The following is a 23,688-nucleotide window of genomic DNA, read 5'->3' as shown; positions in this document are numbered from 1 at the left end:
TGCAGGTTGTCTGCAGGCCCTGGAATAATAATATTATTAATAAAATATATTCTTGCTTTCATTTACTGAAGAGTAAATATCATTTAGGTAATAGACCTCAATCATAATCTCTGTCCTCTGAAGAGGTGTTCCAGTAAGCCTGTATGTAAACATTCACAATTTGTGTTTTCCCCTCTTGCTCATTAAAACAAGCTAAATCTGTTGTGAACACACAGCTCTGTGTCTCCCACATACTGTCTGTTTAGGCAGCTCTGTGTTGTGAGCCTAACACACCCTGACAAATTGAAACAGGGTGAGCTCATGAAATATGCAGGAGCTCTTTAGTCTCAGAACGTAAACAGAGATATAGTTTTCACAAACTATTTAGAAACTTAGAGGGGGTAGAGTTGCAAGAGTATTTAATACAAATACAAAGTGATGACTTTCTGTAATGCTTTGGAATATATGCATTGTTTGAGCTTGTTGAGTTTGAGGGTAGAACTTGAAGCTGTATAATATCATGCTCGTGCGATAGCAACCTAAAAGGAGTGATGGAAGAACTGCCGACATTTATACGGACCAATTAAGGATTTATTGGGATTTCCTTTAAGACATAGAACAATGGTGACTTACCACCTGACACTACTGAGGAACCACCACTGAACTACACTAAACAGGGTGTTCGATGTTTGAATACACCTTTTTTGAAAATGCTAACTATCTTAAACAGGAATTCTGGGAGGACCTCTCAATACACAGCTTACACCCATATTGTATTTACTGTACTTTGACTCAATGTAAAAATGAAGTATGTGGAAAACTTCCAGGGTTAGGGTTAGGGTTAGACATAATCAATAAAATGTATTATAAGCTTGTTGCATCATCAGAAAATCAAATCTGAACAGTGTCATATTTCCATATACATTTTATTTCTCCTATACATTTTCTGTTGAAATTCAGATTCACCGTCCATTCCAAAGGACCGTTATTTTTTAAAAAAATCCTGAATAAAAACTATAAATCTCATATGTGATTTTTGACATTTATAAGAAATATGATGTTTATTTTTAAAGCTGTTTTAACACAAATGATGTATTATAACAACATGATTTACAGACTGAGACTTACTCACACTTACTCCTTTCCTCACAGACATCTCATCAAATAAGTCTGTGCATTTGGGTGGAATTGAGTAACAATTAGCATAGAGTGGTATAAAACTGACTGCTCTAAAGCTACAGTTTCTCCTTTTCCACAGCATCAGGACCTGTGCTTTGCAGCTGAGTAAATTCTGCTCACTAAACATGACCTCCATAGATACAAATAAGTCATTTATGAAAATTATTCCATTCAGGCACGAAAATGCAAACTCAATATTCTCATTACAGGCAGACACAAACAGCTTATGTGATCTATTCTGCATTAATGATGACGGGTTGCAGAGATTGGCTGCCATCTGGCGGTCAGTGATGGGAACTGCAATGGTTGGAATTTAAAAACAAAACACTGCATCTTTAACTGAAGCTGTTTTAACATAAGGGCAAAATGCGGTTTGGTTATTTCAAAATGTATATTCACACTAGCCCAAACAAAACTGCAACAATGACCTCGATGGAGACAATCAGCTGGCCCTTAATGCTTTTTGATTCTATTGTATTTCTTCAAAACAAACACATAGATTAAAGATTATATTGCTACAATTTCTTCATTGTTTTGTCAGAGCCTTATAACTTTATTTCAATAATTTTATTGAAAAAATTGAAAAAAATACAACAATAAGGCAGGTAAATAAGGCAGGTAAACCATATTACCAAAGTATATGGGCATGAATCAGAATAGAAAGCTAATGAAAATGGAGGAAGGAATCGTCAGCTAAAATAAATAAAGGAAAAATAAATAAATAAAAAAATAAGTTTTTTTTTTTTTTTTTTTTTTTTTTTTTTTTTTTTTTTTATACTTCATGGAAAATACTACTAATAAAAAATAAAATAAATATATATATATAATATATATATAATAAACAAATAATACAGAACAGAAGTAATTAGTCTTCATTTAAAGGTAAACACATTATTTTCTACTCTCTGTTATTATATATTATGCAAATTTCTACACAGTTGAGCAGTTCATTTGAACATGGGAATAGATTTAATATATTTTAAGGATTTGCAGCACGACCAAGAATTCATTGTAGAGAGCTTTAAAGTTGGGTGGTGTTTTCATGAATTTACTTTTGGCGTTATAGTGTATATTTTGCATATAGCATTTGGCCATAATGACAATTGTGTTAGTCGACAAAATGTTCTAGTCTTTCTCAGCTACATGATAAAAAAATATTATTTTTTCCTGAACGACGTCACAGAAGCGTCAGAGCCGGTGATTGAAGGCACGCACACACAGCTGCGTCAAGTTACCAGTTACAACCAGAAAAATAGAACACGTATTATATTTTTGCCTTCAAAATAAAATTACACAATGAATAATCTTTGAAAAATGAAGGCAATGAGCATACAGTTAAATAAAAACAAAATTCAGTCTTAACAACTAGGAAAAAATAAGCATTAAAAAATAAGTTGTGACCAATTGTTAGCTCATACATGCGTCACGAGTTTTTACTTTGAAAAAACTAAACCTAAAGTACCCTTTTGGCTCTGCCCGGCTTGACGGTAGATGAAGCAGCCCTGGAGCGCTCAGTCTGAGGATAATCGCAGGTAGTGAGGGTGGCGATCTGCCGACTAGGGGCGACAGAAGCAGGTGTCGATTTGTGTCCGACTCCAGCTTTAATCCAGCTCAGGTTATAATACAATCATCCACCCAGGATCGTTGTTTTTGTTCTCCTCCTCGATGATCCACGATGCGGTCCTCGGCTTGGTTCGTCGCCAATTGCGCTTCTCATCCTCTGACGCTCCGGTTGATTGACGGGGCCAAAGGACAGCGGCAGTGTAGCGAGGTGAGAGAAGCCACAGTCGATCGATATCATCTTGTTTCTCTGCATTTATTGTGAATGAGCTCACCGACGGGGATTTGTGTAAATAAAATAAAAAACGCACAGATTGGGGTTGCTATAGCTGCACGCGCTGACAGTTGGTAATCCAGTGTAACCACATCGAATACGATTAAAAATTGATGACACATTTCCGGGTAGATTTATTGTATGCTTTTTTTCCATATCATTTTCAGCAGGTTGAAAGGTGAATGCACCTTTAAATTGTAGCTGTTTTTGTTAAGATAATAAGTTTGAGCAAATCTCTGCTGAGGTCTGGTTCATGTTGAACTTCACCACTGGAGTGCTGTTTAAGGCTGTTATCAGTTTCCTGCATGGACCGGCCTTTCCTTCCCACTGGTCTGGCTCAGCTCAACACCTCCTCAGTCCAGGCTGGCAGCTCAGTCACACAGTCCCAAGATAGTGGAGCAACATTCCTTTAAATTATTGGCTCAATCTCTCTTTTCACACTGGTTAAGAGATTACTGCAGCTCTCCAGTGAAGGGCTGTGTGCTGCTAAAAATTTTGGGATAACTCAGTGTGACATCAGGGTTGATATCTTGGTTTAAAAGTAGAATACTGGGGGATATATGGGCAATATATATATATATATATATTCTATATATATATATATATATATATATATTATGTGTGTGTGTGTGTGTGTGTGTATGTGTGTATATGTATATATATATATATATATATATATATATATTATACCTTAGAATGAGCCATGTTTTTCATTTTTTTGTGTGTTTTATTTGATTTTCCAGGAATAGACAGATGACAGTTAATTATCCAATTATGCACACTTTCCTCTATGCCCACTCAAGCCCTTCATAACCACCCTCTACCCCGTGGCGCACAATAAATTAAAAGAAAATGATAATAATAATTCTAATAAGTAGTTAGTTATAAGAGACAAAATAAACACATCTAAAAAATAAATAAATAATGAAAAGGGAAAGACAAAAAAAAAAAACAGTTTTCAAAGATTTAATTGAAGTTTCATTTACATGTTGACATATGAAAGAAAAAACCAGTAACACAGGTCCAGCAGTGTACGATTAAGTGACAGAGTACTACCTAACCTAATAAATAAATAAAACAAGAAATAACTTAATACCTGAGGTTATATCTCATAGCTTCTACTTAAACAAAAATCTGGAGATCATACGCTGTATGTATAAGATGGACGACACGACCCCACTTACCCCCGCTATGCATAAGTGAAGCCAGAACATCCCGGATACAGCTGCTGCCGTCTTGCTCTGGTGATGTCATTCAGAGCCGGCGTCTGCGCAGTAGAGATTTGCGTGGTGGAGAAGTCTGATGAATTGCAGCGCCACTTGAACGTGAGTCCTCGGATTAGCACACACAGCTGTCAATCAAGATGGAAAATCGCCTTTTTTGTGGAATTAAATAACTCATTAAAACCAAACTGATCATAAAAAACGACCACTTGAACAAACATCATGAGAACGTTATGAGACGTACCTTAAGTTTCTACAATCTCACTGCGAGATGGGACTAAATCTACTAAAAATTGGCACACTGCTCCTTTAAATCTCATGAAATGCATTCAGGAGCAGAGACTCAAATGCTGAATGATGGTCTGCGATGAGTATTGAAAGTGACCACAGCTCACAAGGTAGGTGATTTTACTGCAGCAGAATAAAAACCTATTCTTAGTGCAGATGTAATGTGAAATCTTTGAGTTTGGAAAGAAATTAAGCTTGATTTGGCCCCTATTTTCTCTTTATCTTCAGCGTGACTGAGCTCTATCTCCAGACCCTGCAGACACCGTAAAAATCATTCCACACACAGCAGCCTGCATGTGCTGCGGTGTCAAAATCTGGTTTGGCTCAAGGAGCAACATTATGTAAACTGTCAGAAATTAGGCCACCCTCCTCTGTAGCAGGAAGATGGAGAGAAGCTCTGTGGAGGCGAGAACATCAAGCTCATCATGGTATTTACTCCAGACCACAGATTAAAAATGAGAAAATGTCTCGTGTTCATCCTGAAAATGTGAAAAGCTGCTGGTAAATTCCCTTCGCCTGCTGCCATCTCCCCCCTTTTCTCATCGCCATGGAGATGGTATGTTGTGTATCCAGGGCAGAAGAGAGTGGCTGTGGCTTGAGAGATAACACAGCGTAAACAGGCGGGTCATGTTTTAAAAAGCCCCGAGCAGCTGGATACGCAAGTTAATTTCAGTGCTGGTTGCTAATGCAGTATCATCAGCCATTCACTCTTCGATGCGTTCTCACTCAGACTGAGTGACTCAGGGCTCTGGTGTGGGTGGAGGCCTCTTGTGGTGTGATGTTTACTGACCTGGCCTACATTCGCTCATTGTTTGGGTCTAAGACTGTTAGGGCGACAGATCTCTAATGCAGATGTTTTGTGTGTGTGTATAATTGGCAGACGGACTACTACTATGAGTACACAGAGTGTGACAGCACAGGATCTCGGTGGAGAGTGGCCATCCCGCAGAGCCCCGGGGCCTGCACCGGACTACCAGAGCCAGTGCGCGGCACCGAGTGTAGTAAGTATGTGTGTGTGTGTGTGTGTGTGAGATAATAAAAAGTTGTTGTGCATATCTCAACCTTATCATTAGCCTGGAATTTCCACCACTACAAACCTGACTGACCCTGTTTGGATAACCTCAGTCCTTATTTTTTTAATTTTTTTTCACTAACTTTTGTTTTTAGCTGGTCTTTTAATTGTCTTGTTTTTTATAGTCCACTCACAGAGTTTTATTAACATACTTTTAAGCCCTTCCTTGTAGTAACTTTATTTTTGTGGTTGATTTTTTTTTTGTCTTTCATATTGTTCTTTTGGAGTTGTATATTTTGATTTTGTATTTTTGTTCCATCCCGAGACAGAGATTTTTAATCACAAGAGTTTTTTCTGGTTAAATTAAGGTTTAATAAAATAAATAAATAAAAAATTCTCCATGATACGCCTCTGGGCAAACAGATTTCCTTATACAGTGAAATAGGGGGCATGGCAGACAGCGAGCACGCTCCTGTCACTTTATAATGAGTGATTCACCAACATACGCACGGTGGTAAGAACAGAATCATCTGGTGTGCACGTGTCATGAGTTCAACGGTAGTTTTGCAAGTGCTCTTATTTAATGCGCAGAGTTTTAGTGTTTCTATGCATATATTAGTAAATGTGGCCCAATGTGAGGAGTGCCTATGGTTTGCATGTTTCCACATTTTACCATAAGTGTGTCATGCGGCGCAGGACTTAAACTGGTCTGTGCTTGGTCTCAGTCTTGAAACATGAAAGAAGGCAATGAGCAATGAAAGAAGAAATTACCAAAAATTGTAAAAACTTCCAAGGAAATTACAAGAAATTTATTTTAAAAAATTTAAAAAGATGTAAAATTAAAATTTAAATATAGGCTTAATTGTACGTAAAATTATAATAATCTTATAATATATTTTTAAATATAAAATCATGATCATTATAAATACATTTCCTCCTTAGATTTTTCCACCTAGACCTTTTCCCTCACTTTTAAAAAATAATTCTTTTGTAATTTGTGATTTTTTTTTTTTAACCAAAATGCTAATTGCCCCCCTCCCCCATGTTTTTGAAAGAAATTGCACCAATTTCCTCAAGGTTCAAAGGGTTAAATACTTGTGAAAAGTGTATGAAAAATAAAAGTGATGATGCTCCAGGTTTCACAGGGTTAAAACTTGTCCAAATTGAGCTTCTTACAAATGAATGAATAGACAAAGTTTGCAGTTTGGTTTGGTGGCAATGATTTAGTGAGTCACGGCGAGTGTTAAATTCCTGTCTTTGTTGAAGGGGGGGCTCCTCACAAACATCTCAGTTGTGGTGAATGGCGCCTTATCAACATGGAGCCAGGAAGACAGACTTTTATTGTGTAAAAGGACACCGGTGTTCTGTGAGGTGGTCATGCAAGTTTGTTCTTTGTTAGACCTTCTCAGAACAGGTTTTCCCTGCGCTGTCACAACACCATCTCACCAGTGGCTCGGCTCAGCTTATCATTGGTGAGATCTGTGTGCAATTAAAAGGTCACTCACACAGCAGGGTGCACGTGAATGGACAGTGAGACTTTAGATATTTTACAAATGAGTAAACTGCATCCAGTGAAAACTACTCTAATGATATTAATGGATCATTGTGAGATGAGAAGGCTTGTCCTGAGGAATGTTCCTCCCATATTTCTTGCAAACATCTGCATCTTCATGTTGCATACTTGGTAAAGGTTAAACTCTTAACACTTTTTGTTATTTTAAACTTTTTTTTTTGTTTCCTTCTTCCTGTTCAAACTTCTACATATATCACTGGAAGAACACCGGATACTTGTTTCCTCATATCTGTTAAACTATCTTGCATAAGCTGATGCCATCCATTATGCAGCATAATGCATTGCAAGAGACCTACTTAATACTGTCAGCAATTAATTATGTCACCATGAAAATGAGTGTCGCAGCAAACTGCCCTTAAATCAAATCACACCCACAAGCACCTTCTGCTGCACACATTTACACACACTACTTCCCCTTAGACAGTGTGCTACACAAAGCCTACCCACACACCCATTTAGCATTTTTTGCAAGGGTTGCTGTGAAGCACAGAGGCATCATAATTACATTTGACCAGCTCAGGTATGAGGAAAAGCTGGCACTGTCAAAACATTGGCAGATGCAGACAACGTGATGACTTAGTGTGGACAAAAAGCGCAGACAGACACAGTGTGTAACAGGATGTAAGGATTAAGATCAGCAGGGCTACATTATGCTGAATGCAGCAGTGATATGCATGAATATTTCTCTGTTATCCTCAGTCTGTGTGATTCTATAAAGTGTGTATGATTTTTGCAAAGACGGTTGGAAAAATGACTTAACCAATGTGATACTCTTCATCTTTCCTCCCCTCTGTGCCCGGTCTCTGTGTCCTCCAGCTTTCTCGTGCAAGGCAGGCGAGTTCCTCGAGATGTCGGCTCAGGAGTGTACCCAGTGTGCGGCAGGAAGCTACTCTCTCGGCAGCGGCATCCGCTTCGACCAGTGGGATTCAATGCCTGCTGGATTCAGTAGCCTGGCAACCTCGCTAGAAAACAGTCCACGCGGAGATGACGGGCTCACCTGCAACAGGTGTGTGAGTAGGACACGAGATAAACTAGAATTCAAATAGTTACGTTGTAAAATTAATTTTTTATCCTTTTTTTTCTTTTAGTTCATCCTGGGTGCCTCAAGGAAACTATCTTGAGTCCAACAGAGATGAATGCACAGTCTCTCTCATCTATGCTGTCCATCTGAAGAAACAGGGCTCGGTCATCTTTGAGTACCAGTATCCAGACAACAACCTGCTGTTCGAGTTCTTTGTGAGTTTATTTATTTATTTTAAACTTTTAGGGAAACTTTATCTATTCTTCTGATGGCCCTGACACACCAAGCTAATCACCAGCCGCTGGTCACTGTTGGGCTGTTTGGGGGTATCTGTCACCCTAGTCTTTGTGGGGTGTCTGGTTTGTCTAAGTGCATGCTGTGTGTGTGTTTTTTATACAGTTCAGTATATTTTTTCACAGTAGTTTTGTTAAAATCTAGTCGCCTTGGAAAAAAGTCAGTTTAACTGAGAAATGCAATTTCTTCATTTGAGCTGTTGTCAGTCTCTTCTGTGTGTTTGATCATCATGTGTCCAGTCCTGTCCATTTTGTTTTATTTCTATTTAAATTTTAACCTGTGCTGTCTTGGCCAGGTCTCCCCTGCTAAAGAAATTTCCATCTTAAGGGACCTTCTGGTTAAATAAATCAAGCAATTCAGTCATCATAAATGACCTGAAAACGTATTCTCATGTTAATACAATGGCGAAAAAATGTCCGATTTAGTTAAAAATAGCCCCAGATCATTGTCAGGGAGACCTCTAATGAGATGCATGCATCAAACAACATACTATACTGTGGGAATATAACGATAGCAGCATAATATAATAGCAGGAAAAGCCAATTCCAGAGCCCTGCTATTGTGCATGCTGCATGGCTCACTGACGTGGCTCACTGCTGAGGCCCTTAAATAGAACGGAGCATTAATTAATGTTATCAGTGGCACCTGTGCTTTTGTCCGCTATGGCAAGTCAAATGATGAGTCTCTTAATTAGTGCTTAATTAAAGGCAGGTGTGCTGTAGAGATCAAGATTTGAAATTAATTGCATCTTGGTGATCTGTAATAAAGTTCGGATTTTAACATTTTTTAACATTTATTTTTTCATGATGACAGACAGATGCTTTCACAAACACACAGTTCCTCATAGAGATAAAAATTCACATCAATATTTGTTTTTTACTGTGTCTATAATGAATAATGTAGTTATAAAGCACTACCATAAAAGAGGTGAGAGTTTCAGCTGATGATGATTTGTGTGTGTTTAGATCCAGAACGACCAGTGTCAGGAGCTGGATCAGTCTGCTGATACAAAGTGGCTCAAGCTCACCAATCATGGTGAATGGGCGACCCATACGGTAAGTGTTGCACGCTCTAAGATGAACAATAGCTGCGGAGGACACGTCTTTGGCAGCTGGCCTTGTTCTCTGGAAATTAAATGTGTTGAACTCAGATGGAACCGCAAGAAATGGGTGGGTACAAGCAGGAAGCCTGTTAGTAACACAGAGGAGGCTTGCATCACTTGTTGTTGTCTCCAGTAATTTTCCAGTCACACTGTAAAATGAGTTTCAGTCTTTGAACTGTGAGTAAAAATTGGCAAGTAGCTGTAATGTCGTGAGCAGTGTGTTTGTCCTCCTAAGAATATTTTAGAGCTTTTCTCCTTTAGCTAGAGGTCAGATTTAATTACATTAATATTTATATGGTACAAACGTGGTACAGTTTTCTTTAGATTTAATTAAACCAAGAAAATGTGTTCACAGTTTGATTGATTAAATGAAATTTAGCAGTTAAGTTTGCATAAGTAGCACATGTTATGGCTGCATAGTTTTTTGTAAGTTTAATGTACATGCTTTACACGATCAAATTAGTGACCTCATTGCATCAATGATTGGGGATGGGAATTGATACGATTTTACTGATACCATGCGATTATTGATTCTGTTTATTGGTCTGATTCATTATTCTCTTATTGATTCCTGATCAGTTTTGTGAATTGAGAAAAGTAGGCCTGCACAGGTTTTCAGTGTCAATACAACTGTTTTGACACAGTTCAGAAAACAGAGTGATGCATGTGGTGCTGCATGGCGCTAATGTCATTATGACTTTGGATATGTAAAGGATGTGCTGCTTGGTTTGGAAACAGTGGCACTCCTGCGTAGAGCGCCAAATACATTATGGTGGAATTTATGCCAGTAATGTATAGAAAGATGCTTTAGCATATTTCTGGTGTTTACCTTAAAATCATTTTTCAGACATTACAAGTAGCTGTAATGTCATTTTTTGTAGTGAAATGAAGCAACACTTTGGAACATTTCCTTCATCTACAAAGAGTCCTTCATGTTGCAGGTTTTCAGCACGATTTTGACATTATTGTTTTGCAATGTGCAACTGTCAGAAAAACATGCCGGCATCAATAAAAGGAATTGATGAGTTGCAGTTGAGTTTCTCAACTGGAACTGGTTCTTTATTCTCATCCCTCCCAATGATGCACTTTGAATTATTAAATTAAACCATCTGAAGTTGAACATTTTCCTTTAGTTATATAATGTAATTCTGATGTAAAATAAAGTGCTTTGTGTGCATGAATTTAATGCTTAAAATGTACTACTGATTGTTTTCAAAATATTCATCGTGCAACTTTGTGCTTTATTTCCATTTAAATTAAATGATCATATGCAGTGAGGGCTCAGTTCTCGCATCTGGGCTGATCGTGGACAGTAATTTTAGGATGGCATGTCTCATTAATTGGAGTTACACAAACCACAGCCAGACTGTTTGTCTATGCTGCTCTCTGCTGTGTTCCTGCCACAGCTTGACAGATAATACATTAAATTGTGTGCTTTAGGTTAACCTGAAATCTGGCACCAACATCCTGTACTGGAGAACGGGTGGGGTCCTGATGGGGACCAAAGGGGTGAAACCTGTTTTGCTGAAAAATGTTCAAATAGAGGGTCAGTAACACATTTCTGTTTTCCACACTTCTCACTGTAATCAATAAATTATCGATACAGTTAAATATTTTCCTTTTAATTCTGTATTTGTCATTTTTCCTTCTACCAGGAGTCGCCTACACATCAGAGTGTTTCCCCTGTAAGCTGGGGACATTCAGCCGAGCCCCAGGCTCCTCCACATGTGAGCCCTGTCCTCGGGACACCTATGCTGGCCACGGCGCCAGCTCCTGCACTCCCTGTAACACGACCACTCAGTATGCAGGTAGGAACACACTCTCACACACAGAAAAAGGTTTGCAGATGTTCAGCGTCTCAAACCTGCACTAATGTTGAATCTCTGGAGCCAAATAATGAAACTGCAGTGCAGTATTCAGTGTAGCCTGATTGCTATCAGTGCTGCTCACAGAAGCACGTAACACCGCCAAAGCATAGAAAGACAGCTTGTCCTATTTTCAGCCACATTGGTCAAACTTCTGAAGAAGAGACATGCTTGTTAGTTCAGTGCGGGGGGGCTTGTGTGATCGCAAGGGAGTCGCAGATTTTTGGTAGACGATGTAGCAAGAAGGTTCTTGTATTTTTCATAAAACTCCTATATTATTTCCATTTAAATAATTTTGTTTTCTGATACGCTATTTCTAAGGATAAAAGTGATATGCCCCATGCTCTATTATAATGTGATTCTCAACCAGGATTTTTTTTTTTTACTCAAAAACATTTCACATGTAAGGCAGTCACTGTACTAGAACCCCCTTGAGAGAATTTTGGTAAAATATTAGTCATGATAAGAGAAATCTGTCAGACTGACCTGATAGTTTTAATCATATGTAATATTGTACCTCCTTTTATAATTTACTTTGATATAAAGAATCTTCACTTTGACAGGTTTAAGGTTTTTTCATATGAGGCTGTGAATGTGTGTCGTGTTTAGTAAAGTCACACAGACGTGACTGTAAGAAGGTTAGAGTATTCTGAACGTATTACATTTTTAATTCAGTACACCTCTTTATGCATATTGCATGACCCCTTAGCTTCACTGCTGTGTTTTTAGCAAAATATCATGCTAAAATGTTCCTCCTCAAAGGCACGTTATTCCGTCTATTTTTCTGTGCCTCATCTGCATTCACAACTTGTGTAACATATTCCTCAGTCCTCACAAAAAAAGCGATGAAAAAAAAACTCTTTGCATTTTTTATGTCCTTTAGTAGTATTACCAGTACTAATATTATTTCCATGCATATTTAGCATTACTGACGTCTCAGAAATTGTGCAAAAAATCAAACTGATGTGATTTCTTTTCACCAAACATATCATGGACTAACATTAAATATATCTACTTTTATCATAAAAGGCCAACTCAACTGTTCGGTAAAACATGGTTTTAGACAGTAAAAAAATCGTACTGAAGGAATTTTTTCACTGCATATATAATGGATAACATTTAATGTATCATTTAACAACAATGAAAGATGAGAAGTTCATTTTTATATTTAGCAAATAGTTGGTAGCTTAACTTCCTTACCTTTACCACCAAAGGGTAAATAGACGGTTTGGTAGAGCGTGTTTTTAAAAAGTTATTTGACCATTATTAGATTTTTTAATAAAAAGCAAAGCAACATCTAGTGGATTTTTTAGCATAACAAATTTAAACTGAATGGTAGAGATGGCTCAATCAGGTTTAGTTCAGTTCAACACATTTTTCATCAAGATATGTTGACTCAAAATATACTCTACCAAACATGTGAGCAGGACGTTAGAGGGATATTTTGCGGTTTGCTACAGTATTAGTGATGTTCAGTGTAAATTCTGAAATGATTTCTGCAGTTGCTCTTTTTAAATGATAGCCACTTTTCTTTTGCCTTATCACAACATTTATTTTCCAAGCTGAGGGATCTGCTGTGTGTAAGGACAGACCTCCGTGTTCCAAGAAGGACTATTTCCGGATTCACACGGCATGTGACCACGAAGGCAAGGTGAGATAAAAGATGCCACCTCTAGATTAAATACCTGTCAAATTTTTGTAATCACAGTTTCAGTTCCAGTCCATCACGCTCCATCTCTGTGTCATTGCAGACGCAGGTCATATATAAGTGGATTGAACCTAAGATCTGTCTGGAGGGCGTATCTGGAGCTGAGTCGCTGCCTCCAAGTGGAGAGAGGGAGCCCTGCCCCCCCTGCAACCCTGGTTTCTATAACAATGACACAGCCACCTGCTCACCGTGCCCACCAGGGACCTATTCTGATGGGATGAAACGTACTGGAAACTTGATTTATATTTAATTCCATGGTGCCATTTTCCTTCCCTTGAATTTTTGCTTATTGTGTGTTTTTTTTATTGTGTTCATCCCACAGCATGTATGCAGTGTCCAGCGGGCACCGAGCCCACCTTGGGTTATGAGTATAAGTGGTGGAATATTCTTCCTGCAAACATGAAGACCTCCTGTTTCAATGTGGGCAACTCCAAATGTGACACCATGAATGGTGGGTATTTTTGGCAAGATATGTCCAGTAGTGCCCGAAATAATCTGAAATTTAGCTAGAAAAGAGAGAACCATTAGAAAATGAACTAGGAAAAAATATTAGAAAACCATATTTGTAATTATATATTTAAACTTTGATTACAGAAAAAATATTGTTATTTATTATTATTTTATTGTTAATTATTTATATTTTATTTAAGCACTTTTTCCAGGTTCTTTTCCTATTTTTATTCGTTTTTTTAATAATTTAAGGTAAGTTTCTTGTTACTAATGTACTAATACTAATACAAATTTTTTGGGTCATTTCTTGTTAAGTTGCTCATTACTTTCTTTACTTTTTTAAAAAGAAATCAAGCAAGTTTTCTCGGGTTTCAAAGTGTTAAAGGACTATGTCAACATTGTGGGACATGTGCTTATTTGCTTTCTTGCTGCAGTAAGCTGAAAAGATTGATGCAACTCATATCTATATGGTAAATATGAAACTGAAGCCAAGAGATGGTTACCCTAGTTTAGCACAAAGACTGGAAATAAGAGTACAAAGCTCCTCTGGCTCTGTCCAAAGGTAACAAAGTCCACCTAACATCACTTCTTAGGCTCACTGATTACACATTATATCTTGGACAATTTATTTGCCAGAGGCAGTTACTTCTGGAGTCTCCTCCATGGATGTACAAAGAGAACTGGATACAGTGTTTGAGGCCGGGCCCCTTTCAGTCCTATTAAAGTTTCTCAGTTGGGCATGAAGCCAAAAAAGGTCGTTTTCTGGGGTATAAAATTACCCAGATCTTCTGCTTCATTGGGCACATAGAGCAAGCGCACTACAGACTTTTGTGAGCCAAGAGACCAATTTTTTTAATTTCATCCTTTGGCCAAATGGTTTCACATGATGAACCAGGAAGTTGTAATTCCAATATTTGGCTGGTGTGAAAAAATTGTGCTGAGTTAAGCTATCTGGCTTCTGACTCGGTAGAAAAGCGTTGCCAGCAAAACCATTGTTTCCCTATGTTACACCACGCCTGTCGGGCACTCCGCTCTTGATGCTGTTTGTCTGGCAGTTTTCGGGTGCACATAAAAGTTAAACTATTTTCAACTTTCCAGCTCAAGGCACAGAGTCACACCGCTCCCAATTGTCACTTTTGGCCCCACTCCACAGGCTTCTAGCTGTTTTTCCAGATGCACTTCTAAGGCGTTTTTGGAGTGGTTGTGTCTTGGTGTGATTGGCCTCATTTTGTTGTAAAAACGTAAAGATGGTATCAATCTTTGCAACTTACTCTCAGCAAGAATGAGAGTAGATGTATTCCTTTCATGTAGATCGACCAGAGTTCCATGTTATCTAGCTGTATATTTATCTTTAAATAACTGAGTAATGTGGATTTGATCTGCCCTTCAGGCTGGGAGGTGGCAGGTGATCATATTCAGAGTGGAGCAGGAAGTTCAGATAATGATTACCTCATCCTCAACATCCACGTCCCTGGCTTCAAGTGAGTACAACCATGTTGCGTTTTTCACTCTCCATCACTCTAAGCATTGAGTTGTCTGTTTCTTTTGTTGTGGCTGATTTTGCTCGTCTCTGTTTGCATCTGCCACCAGGCTCCCTACGTCTATGTCGAGCCACTCTGGGACGGAGTTTGGTCGCATCACATTTGAGTTTGAAACAGTGTGTGTAGCTGACTGTGAACTCTACTTCATGATGGTGAGAACAGCTCCTGACAAATGTTTGCTGACAAACATTGTTATTGTATAGATGATGTGACTTAAGTGCATGGTTTTTTTTTTTTATTTAGGATGTAAACAGGAAGAGCACTACGGTGGTGGAATCGTGGGAGCGAACAAAAACAAGACAGACCTACACACACGTCATGACAAAGAATGCCTCAGTGTCTTACACATGGGCTTTTCAGAGGACTAACCAGCCTTCGGATGTAAGTACAAGTTAACGTCTTTTATTTATATTCACATTGGAGCTAGCAATCTGTAGTGCTTTCTTTTTTACAATATACCTTTATTATTGTTTTGTGTGATTTTATTTTGTCTCAGTTTCCTTCTTTCAATCAATAATTAGGCAGTTGTTCAATAATTTCCCCTTGAAATGATTTCCTAGAGGAATACATCACCCTCAAATGACCATTTATATATCAATCATTCACAAAGTGTTACGTTGAATTCATTAAGAAAATGTTTTTCTGGCTTGCCACAGGTTTGTTTGTGTTATTTTGTGACTTTGGTGTTTTAATGGGTTAGTTTAGATTCACCAAAGTCACACAAACAAACTCCAGATTAAAATTACTTTTCTTCTAATGGAGTTTGGCTTGAAAGAGAGCTACATTTTCTGTCTGAAACAGCTTTACTTTTGGGGACCACTAAGCATATGGCTGGATAAATGAGACTCTGATTATACTGCATGAGTTGTGAGACGTTTTGATATAGCTGTTCTGTTGTTAAATGCAGACCTTTTATTTCAATTCATCAAGGTGAATGATGAATCTAACATTGAATTTCTTTATGAATTCATCAACAAGTGATATAAAATGGTCATTTGAGGGGAGAGGTATTCCTTTAAAAAAGATCGCCCAGCAAGTTAACATATATAATAACATTTTGTTTCATTGTGCATGTCCACAATGAAACCCCGAGTTCAGCTGTGGAGGTCAGGTTAGGACTTAACCAACTGGTCCTTCAAACAGTCAGGAAACCTGGCCTAGTGTCTTGTGGTTCAACCTTCATATTCAGCGTCTTATGTCAAGAAACAAGGCAGCTCTGACAGACTTCCTGACAGTTTTCAGAGCTCCTAATGCAGCAAGTTCAAATAACAGCTGGGACAGCCTTTATTCCTGTAAATCCACTCCACACTTGGTACACCTAACACTCCCTTCTGTGGGGTATCAAAGATACTGTCTGAGGTGGTGTCAGTGTTTAAACCAAACCACAAATCAAACAGACTACTTTATCACTGGGCTTGCTCAGGCGAAGCTTGAATCATTAACCTGTTCTTTTAAATTACCTGTTTTGCAGGAATGAGGGCATTATAAGTGAGAGCAGAACTACACCTTGTATAAAACACCCAGACTGTGCTTTGTGATCCATTGTTTTTGTAGGGCTTTGTGTTCGAGCACCATCAACAGCCGTGGCTGGAGGCATTATGTTTTAGGTTGTCTGTCCGCACAGACATCCACTTTGACTCCAGGATGAGCTGATTAGATTTTGTTTGTCATAAGTCAACGTTCAAGGTCACTGTGACCTCGTCTCTTTCATTCTTGTGAATGCAATATCTCAACAACACCTGAGGGAATTACTTCAAATTTGGCACAAACATTTGAGTAGACTCAAAGATGAGCTGACTAGATCTTGGCTGTCAGAGGTCACAGTGACCTTACATTCATCACATTCCTGTGAAAGTGATGTCTCAAGAAAGGTCACTATGACCTTGCATCCGTCTCGTTTTCATGAGCGCAATATCTGAAGATGGCCTTCAGGAAGTTTCCTCAAATTTGGCAAAAACGTCCACTTGGACTCAAGAATGAACTGATTACACGGAGGCATAGAACTGCTTGGCGGTATATCTAGTTTTTGTATAAACCTCTTAAACCACCACAGCAAATATTAGCAGCATATTTCTTTCCATGTTTGTCTCTCTCAGGTACGGCGATATGTCAACGATGTGGCGCGAATATACTCAATCACAGTGAGTAATGCTGTTGATGGGGTGTCTTCTGGGTGTCGCGCTTGTGCCCTCAGCACCCAACCCTCCAGCTCAACGTGTGTGCCGTGCTCACCTGGACACTACATAGACACGCTCACCAGTCAGTGCACAGAGTGTCCGCATAACACATACCTCGCTTCTCACGCCACGCCGGGCCCAGACGCCTGCAAACCCTGTGGACCAGCCAGCAAGAGTGACAAGGTTTGTTTGTGTTGCGGAGAGGAATCAAGCTCTTATAAGTTGTTTTCGTGGCACTTTTACACAACTGTATACCTGATTTTTTTTTTGTTGTTTTGTTTTTATTTTACAGGACCACAGTTTATGTTACAGCGACTGTCACTTCACCCACACAGAGGGAAATGTCACTCTGACTTATGACTTCAGCCTCATTGGCTCTGTAGGATCTCTAATGAACGGCCCGAGCTTCACCTCCAAAGGAACCAAGTACTTCCACCACTTTAACATCAGCCTGTGTGGAGGAAAGGTGTGAAGAGGACACACACACATGCAGAGAAAATTCACTCAAAAGTTTGTGTGTATGAATGCAGTGCCCTTGTTATTTGCTCTTTTTCTTCATTTCAGGGTCAGTTGGCAGTATGCACAGACAATGTAACAGACCTATCCATCACCGACTCCCAGAGGGAGATGGGTGAAGGAGCCAGTGCTGTCAAGACCTTCATCTGTCAGTCAACCATAATCCCAGCGACTGGACGAGGCTTCCACACAGCGCTCGCCTCGCAGTCCATTAACCTGGCTGACACATTACTCGGTTAGTGAGCGTTAGACGCAGACAGTGGTGCTGCGAGTTACATTTGGTGTGTTAATACTGCTGTACTCAACTCAAGTCAGTGCAGGAGAGCAGAGAGATGGAGGTTTTTTTAAAAACCTTGTTGTGTTCAGCTCTCTTTTCACCTGCGCTCATCTGCTTTATTTTATGGTGTCATGTTGCCTTTGAGCCATAGAGGGCTCCAGGGACGATGTTTTTCTGTTGGCCAACCTGGACGCTAACATCACCCTGGTTCCCTCATCAAAAGGCCTGTGGGATTTTTTTTTATTGGATTCTGGATCATTGCAGAAAATAAGCTGTGTGGTAAACAAACATTTGAGACTTTCATATTTTATTCAGCCAGATAATCTTTTCAGGATTTTTGAAGCCACAATGCAGTCGCCCAAAGTAAAAAGCTATTGCGAGAACTATGGTCAGGTTGCCACCAATATGAGGTTGTAAAGCCGTGTTCGATGCGGATCGTCATGATGATGTTCTTTAGTCTTATTTAGCCACTTGTTCGCAATCGTCTTTTTTAAGACACATAAAAGCTTCAGTGTTTGCAGGTGGAGTATTTACTAATGCATTTTATGTCGTAGTACAAGACGTGAAAGTCTCTTAAGGGTTAGGGTTATGGTTGTGTTAACCACAGACTTTATTTCAGGCTTCTAACAAAAAACACATTGAAAAAACATATTGACTTTGAGTTGAAGGAACCTGAGGTGCTAAGTCATTTCCGGTTTTTAAGACTCATTACTGGGGTTCTCCATATAGAAGTCGTGTTAAGTTACTGCTGCTGAAAACTACACTTTTCATTATTTAGCTGCTTCATAATAAAAGCTTTTAATTTACAAAATAACGGGGGGCTTTATTTTGAAGAATATGCAGGCAGTCAAATGTGTAACAGTGGACTGATATAACTTGTTTGATGACTATTTTTCAAGAAAAACAAGTGTGCAGAGAGGAGGAGTACAAACAGAAACAGCCACAGTGAGACGGTAGATGAAGAGCTGCACACAACAGGAAACCAACAACAGATACTTTTATTTTACCTGCTGTGCTGTTAGATGGAAAAATGCAAGAGAATAAAGCGGCAACTTTAGCCATAGATCATCCCTGCTTCTTTTAAATCTCATCGACTCAAGACAGTTAGCAGCAGACACACCTTCAGCAAGTTGTAATTGTCACATAAACCCCTGCCGTGCTGGGCTGAAGAGCCTCGTCAAACCGAGCCAAACCAAGCCAGCACGTGTATGGAAAAACAACAATAATGGCAATTTTATGTTACAGAAGAGAGACAACCAAAGACACATTCATTGTTCATGCACAAATTAAATCAACCCTCCTTTGTCTATAAATAACAGGAGTGACGGTAGATAATACACTTGATGGAATAAGGGCGAGACCAGAGCTGTACCCCCAGACCTCCAAGAAAGTCCCTGATGTCAACTTCTATTACAGGTACCTCTATCAGGTCAGATATTTTTTTTCTATGTCAAAAAAAGTAGAACTCTAAGTTTCTGTCTCGCTTTTCTGTTGCTCAGGTCCTTGGAGCCGACCTCATCTTGTGAGTCAGGTCGAAGCGCAGTGGTGACACTTCGCTGTAACCCAGAAAAAAGCACTAAAGGAGAGCTCTCGGTTCCCAGGTGCTACATCCCTGTCACTGTTTCACCGTTCCCTTGTCTAATATCACATGTAACCCTTATCTGTGCAGTGATGTGGTGCAGAAGTGACAGCGTGTGTTTGGCTTTTACAGTCAGTGCCCTGCAGGAACATGTGACGGCTGCACCTTTCATTTTTTATGGGAGAGCTCGGGAGCTTGTCCGACATGCACGGCGAGAGACTACCATCAAATCGAGGGAGCTTGCAAAGGAGGGCACCAGGTGCGTGTGGACACAGAGTTATCGATGGAACAGATTTGTTTTGGTTCTTGAGTGTAGCACATTGGATTTGAAATGAAACAAAGAGCTGACAGCTTTAATTTGAGGGTGTTTACACCCACATCCTGTTGACTGTGTAGAATTTAGAGCCTATTTTATTCTCCCGTTCCAACACTGTTCAGCCAATATGGATGCTAACACCCTCAAAGTCTTTGTTTCAGTCGAAATGCAGAGTGCTGGAGTTAAGCTGCTCCATTTTCAAGTGTTTATACAAAACTGAGTGAATGTTCTGAATGTTTTTAATGCTGTATGTGTGTGTATTCTTCTTCAGGACCTGCTGTATGTGTGGACTGAACCGAAGCTGTGTATGGGAGGTGTGACCCTGCCTGAAAAGAAAACGTTGCCATGTGAGGGTATGGAGTTCTGGGTACGGCTCGGTGCAGGGCTGGGAGCTTTCACCGCAGTGCTGCTCGTCTCTCTCACCTGCTACTTCTGGAAGAAGAACAAAAGGTACGATTCCCTGTTTTTATTCTCCTTTCATATTTCTTGACTTTTATTTTCCTTTTCTTGCTCCTCTTCTTCCGCCTTGTATTCTTTCTTAACTTGATCCCTGCTTATCTTTTTATTCTTTCCCTATTCCTTCTCATAATCGTCTCTGCTTTTTTCATTCTGTCCTTCCTTTGTTTTGCCTTCTTTTCCACCTCCCTACTCAGTGTTACTTCTTTTTTTCTTCTTTTATGCGTAGGGGTGCTTTTTATGCCTCAGCACAGATAACAGCCGAGACCAGAGGCATTACGTTTCAGGTTTTCCGCCCGTCTGGCCACTCCTTGTAGATGTGAAATCTTAAGAACGCCTGAAGGGAATTTATTCAAATTTACTACAAACGTCCACTTGGACTCAAGGATAAACCGATCAGATTTTGGTGGTCATAAGTCAAAGTTCAATGTCACAGTGACCTCATTTGTCTCATTCTTGTCAACGTGATATCTCAAGAACACCTTAAGGGAATTACTTCAAAGTTGACACAAACGTCCTTCCGTCGTAATATGTTTGAGTTTCCTCAAACTTGGTACAAAAGTCCAATTGGACTTAAGAATAAACTGATTAAAATCTGATGGTCGATGGTCAAAGGTCAAAGGTCAAGGTCTTGGTTACCTCATACGTAATGTTTTTGTTCACCACCTTGAAACTGTGCTGATTGTGAAGCATACATGTTTTCACAGACATGGATGTAAACTGTAAGTGCAATTTGACTGGTCTTTGGAGGCATACAACCGCGTGGCGGTATATCTAGTCATCTAGTTGCCCCCCTTTCCTCCTCTCCTCCTGTGTCCCTCAAATTGATTCGTCTTCACCATCATAAAAGATCTTCCAACACCTTATATGCTGCTCGAGAAGACGAGACAGGACGCTTCTACAGGAACTTAGAGTAAGGAGAGACAGGTGTTTGCTCCATTAAAGTGTCTAATAAAGTGGCATGACTTCTATCTATCTACAGTGGAAGATATTTGAGGTTTTGAAATGATTTTTTAAAGCGTTCTTTGGACATTCATACCAGTCAGTTTGACAGGTGATTCAGCTGTGCAGCAAGCCTTAACTGACAACGCTGTGGAACCAAGGCTTACACATTTGGCAGCTTTCAGCTCCTCTGTCCTTGCTTTTCCTCCTCGTCTCTGCTGTTTGCATCTCCCATTAACAGGAGTAAGATGTGAGCAAAGGAAGCGAGGAGAAATGTTAGCATGATGAAATGCACCCTCATTTCTTTTCTTTCTCACTCTTTGCCGCAAGCTTTCTTTCTTTCTTTCTTTCCTATTTACTCTCCTCCAAAACTCCTGTCATTTGATCCTCTCCCTCCTGCCATTCTTTCCTTGTCACATGGCAGTTTTTGTCAATATTCATGAGGACAACATTAGTGTTTTTTCCAACAGTATTGATTCTGTCACTTGTCTCTTTGCTAGGCTGGAGTACAAGTACTCGCGGCTGGTGATGTCTGCCAATAAGGAGTGCGAGATGCCAGGAGCTGACAGCTGTGCTGTGATGGAGGGGGAGAACGAGGGAGACATGGAGGATGAAATCGTGTACACAAAACCTTCTCTGCTTGGCAAACTCAAAGCCATAGCATCCAAGGTGAGAGTCACAGCACCATTTTACTTTTAAAGTATAAGATGGTGAAAAGTCTTTTAAAAACTATTGCAAAGAGAGCGTGTTTGTGTTTGATTTCAGGGAAACGGAGAGCACTATGAACACGTGCAGCTCAACTCGTCTCATTCGAAAGCGTTGGTGTGGAGCTAGAGAGGTGGTGAAGTGAGGGAAGAGATCAGACCCTCAAGAGACTTTCCACTGAACGACCCCTTTAACCAATCACCCCTTTATGAGCTCTGGTACCTGGAATACCAACCGTGTGTACAAACACACATCTACACACACACATCATGCACCTAGAGCCAGGTTCAGAGAAGTCACACGAACACGGTGGCCTTAAAGCTCGGTACGACAAAGCTGTCCAACTCGAAGCATAGTACTGTGAAGCAGGTGTGTGTGATAGACACTTCCTGGTGATCTTCTGATCCAAACTGATGTCAGAAAGGCTGTTAGAGGAGCTCAGGGTAAGGCAAGGACCTAACTGATTGATGTTCTCTTCATAATTATTTTAGTCTGCGTGGTGTCTAATGTCTCTTTAGACAGCCATGATGGACTTTGCCAGCAGAATCACCAATGATGAGTGTGTGTCCATCTCCCATTCACACACACTGCTGTAATCTGGCCATATCCGTCTCCTCATCTGTTTGTTCTTTTGCTTTGTTGAAATTATTGTAATGAGGAGAAGTGTTTCGCGGACTCATTGAAAAAATGAAGGTCATATTATGTGGATGAGGTTGTGGTGTTGACTGTCTATGTACGTCAAATAAATTATGATGTATTTATGTATAAATGGACCCAGTTTGATTGATTTCATTGTTGACTGATTCTTTTGAGAAACCCTCCGAATGGCTCAGAGACAGAGGGGTCTAAGTGGCATTGTGGGTGAAAAATAATGATTGATTGAATGATTTTGACTGTAGCACTTAGCTGAAATTTTGGGCTTATGTTCGGAACAAATAATCCATCAAACAATCTTAAAAAAATCAGGCGAATATTGTATATACTTCATACTTTTTCTCTCTTTTAAAATCATTTTTAGGCCTTTTCATTTCCTATTTTTTTTTAATCTCTTGCCAAGTAGCTCACAGCCTTTTTTCCATGTTTCCCAATGAAAAAGAAACCAAATCACTCAAGTTTCAAATGTTTAAGTGCATGTGAAAGGCATCTGAATGCAGCACCAGAAAACTAAAGTCATTCCAGGTTTCAGAGGGTTAAATAAGGGCAGAAATACAGAAGACCAGGCTGGCAGGTGGTTAAAACTAAGGGCAGGCGACAAGCTCAAAGTAGAAAGCGGAGCAACTGAGCGGAGAACAACACAATGGCAGGGACAAACAGGGATGATCACAGACGGACTGACAAAGGAAGACACCGGTATATGTACACGGGGAGCTAATCAGTCGAACAAGACACAGCTGGAGAAGGTGGACACGGAGCAAATGAGAGTAACACTGAACAGCTGTGCAGAGACTCTGGGAGCAGTGAGGGACTAACAGGACCGATGTAAGACAGGTGTGACAGAGAATAGCTGGGAAACACACACACAAAAAAAACACAAGACATGACACAGTGGTGGACAAAGTACACACCTCTATTACTTGAGTCAAAATATAGATCCTCCTAGTCAAATATTCCTCCAGTACAATTAAAAATTGCAGAGTCAAATTATTACCTG

At 39.6% G+C, this 23,688-nt stretch overlaps 1 protein-coding gene across 1 annotated transcript; it reads left to right on the top strand.

Annotated features, from left to right (window-relative positions):
• The first annotated feature begins 2,833 nt into the window (after positions 1 to 2,833).
• On the top strand, positions 2,834 to 22,802 carry elapor2a (endosome-lysosome associated apoptosis and autophagy regulator family member 2a). The gene is made up of 22 exons (XM_042496724.1): positions 2,834 to 2,929; positions 5,384 to 5,504; positions 7,905 to 8,094; positions 8,177 to 8,324; positions 9,369 to 9,458; positions 10,946 to 11,051; positions 11,161 to 11,313; positions 12,933 to 13,021; positions 13,122 to 13,302; positions 13,401 to 13,529; positions 14,919 to 15,009; positions 15,119 to 15,221; positions 15,313 to 15,450; positions 17,166 to 17,429; positions 17,539 to 17,712; positions 17,811 to 17,997; positions 19,359 to 19,455; positions 19,539 to 19,640; positions 19,751 to 19,877; positions 20,206 to 20,384; positions 21,833 to 22,001; positions 22,098 to 22,802. The coding sequence occupies exons 1-22, from the start codon at positions 2,834 to 2,836 to the stop codon at positions 22,164 to 22,166; spliced, it is 3,003 nt and encodes a 1,000-aa protein (XP_042352658.1). The 3' UTR covers positions 22,167 to 22,802.
• Positions 22,803 to 23,688: the final 886 nt, after the last annotated feature.

Source organism: Plectropomus leopardus, chromosome 11 (assembly GCF_008729295.1).
Source record: "Plectropomus leopardus isolate mb chromosome 11, YSFRI_Pleo_2.0, whole genome shotgun sequence".
NCBI lineage: Eukaryota > Metazoa > Chordata > Actinopteri > Perciformes > Serranidae > Plectropomus > Plectropomus leopardus.
The sequence above is the reverse complement of the archived record's forward strand: the minus strand, read 5'-3'. Positions and strand labels throughout refer to the sequence as shown.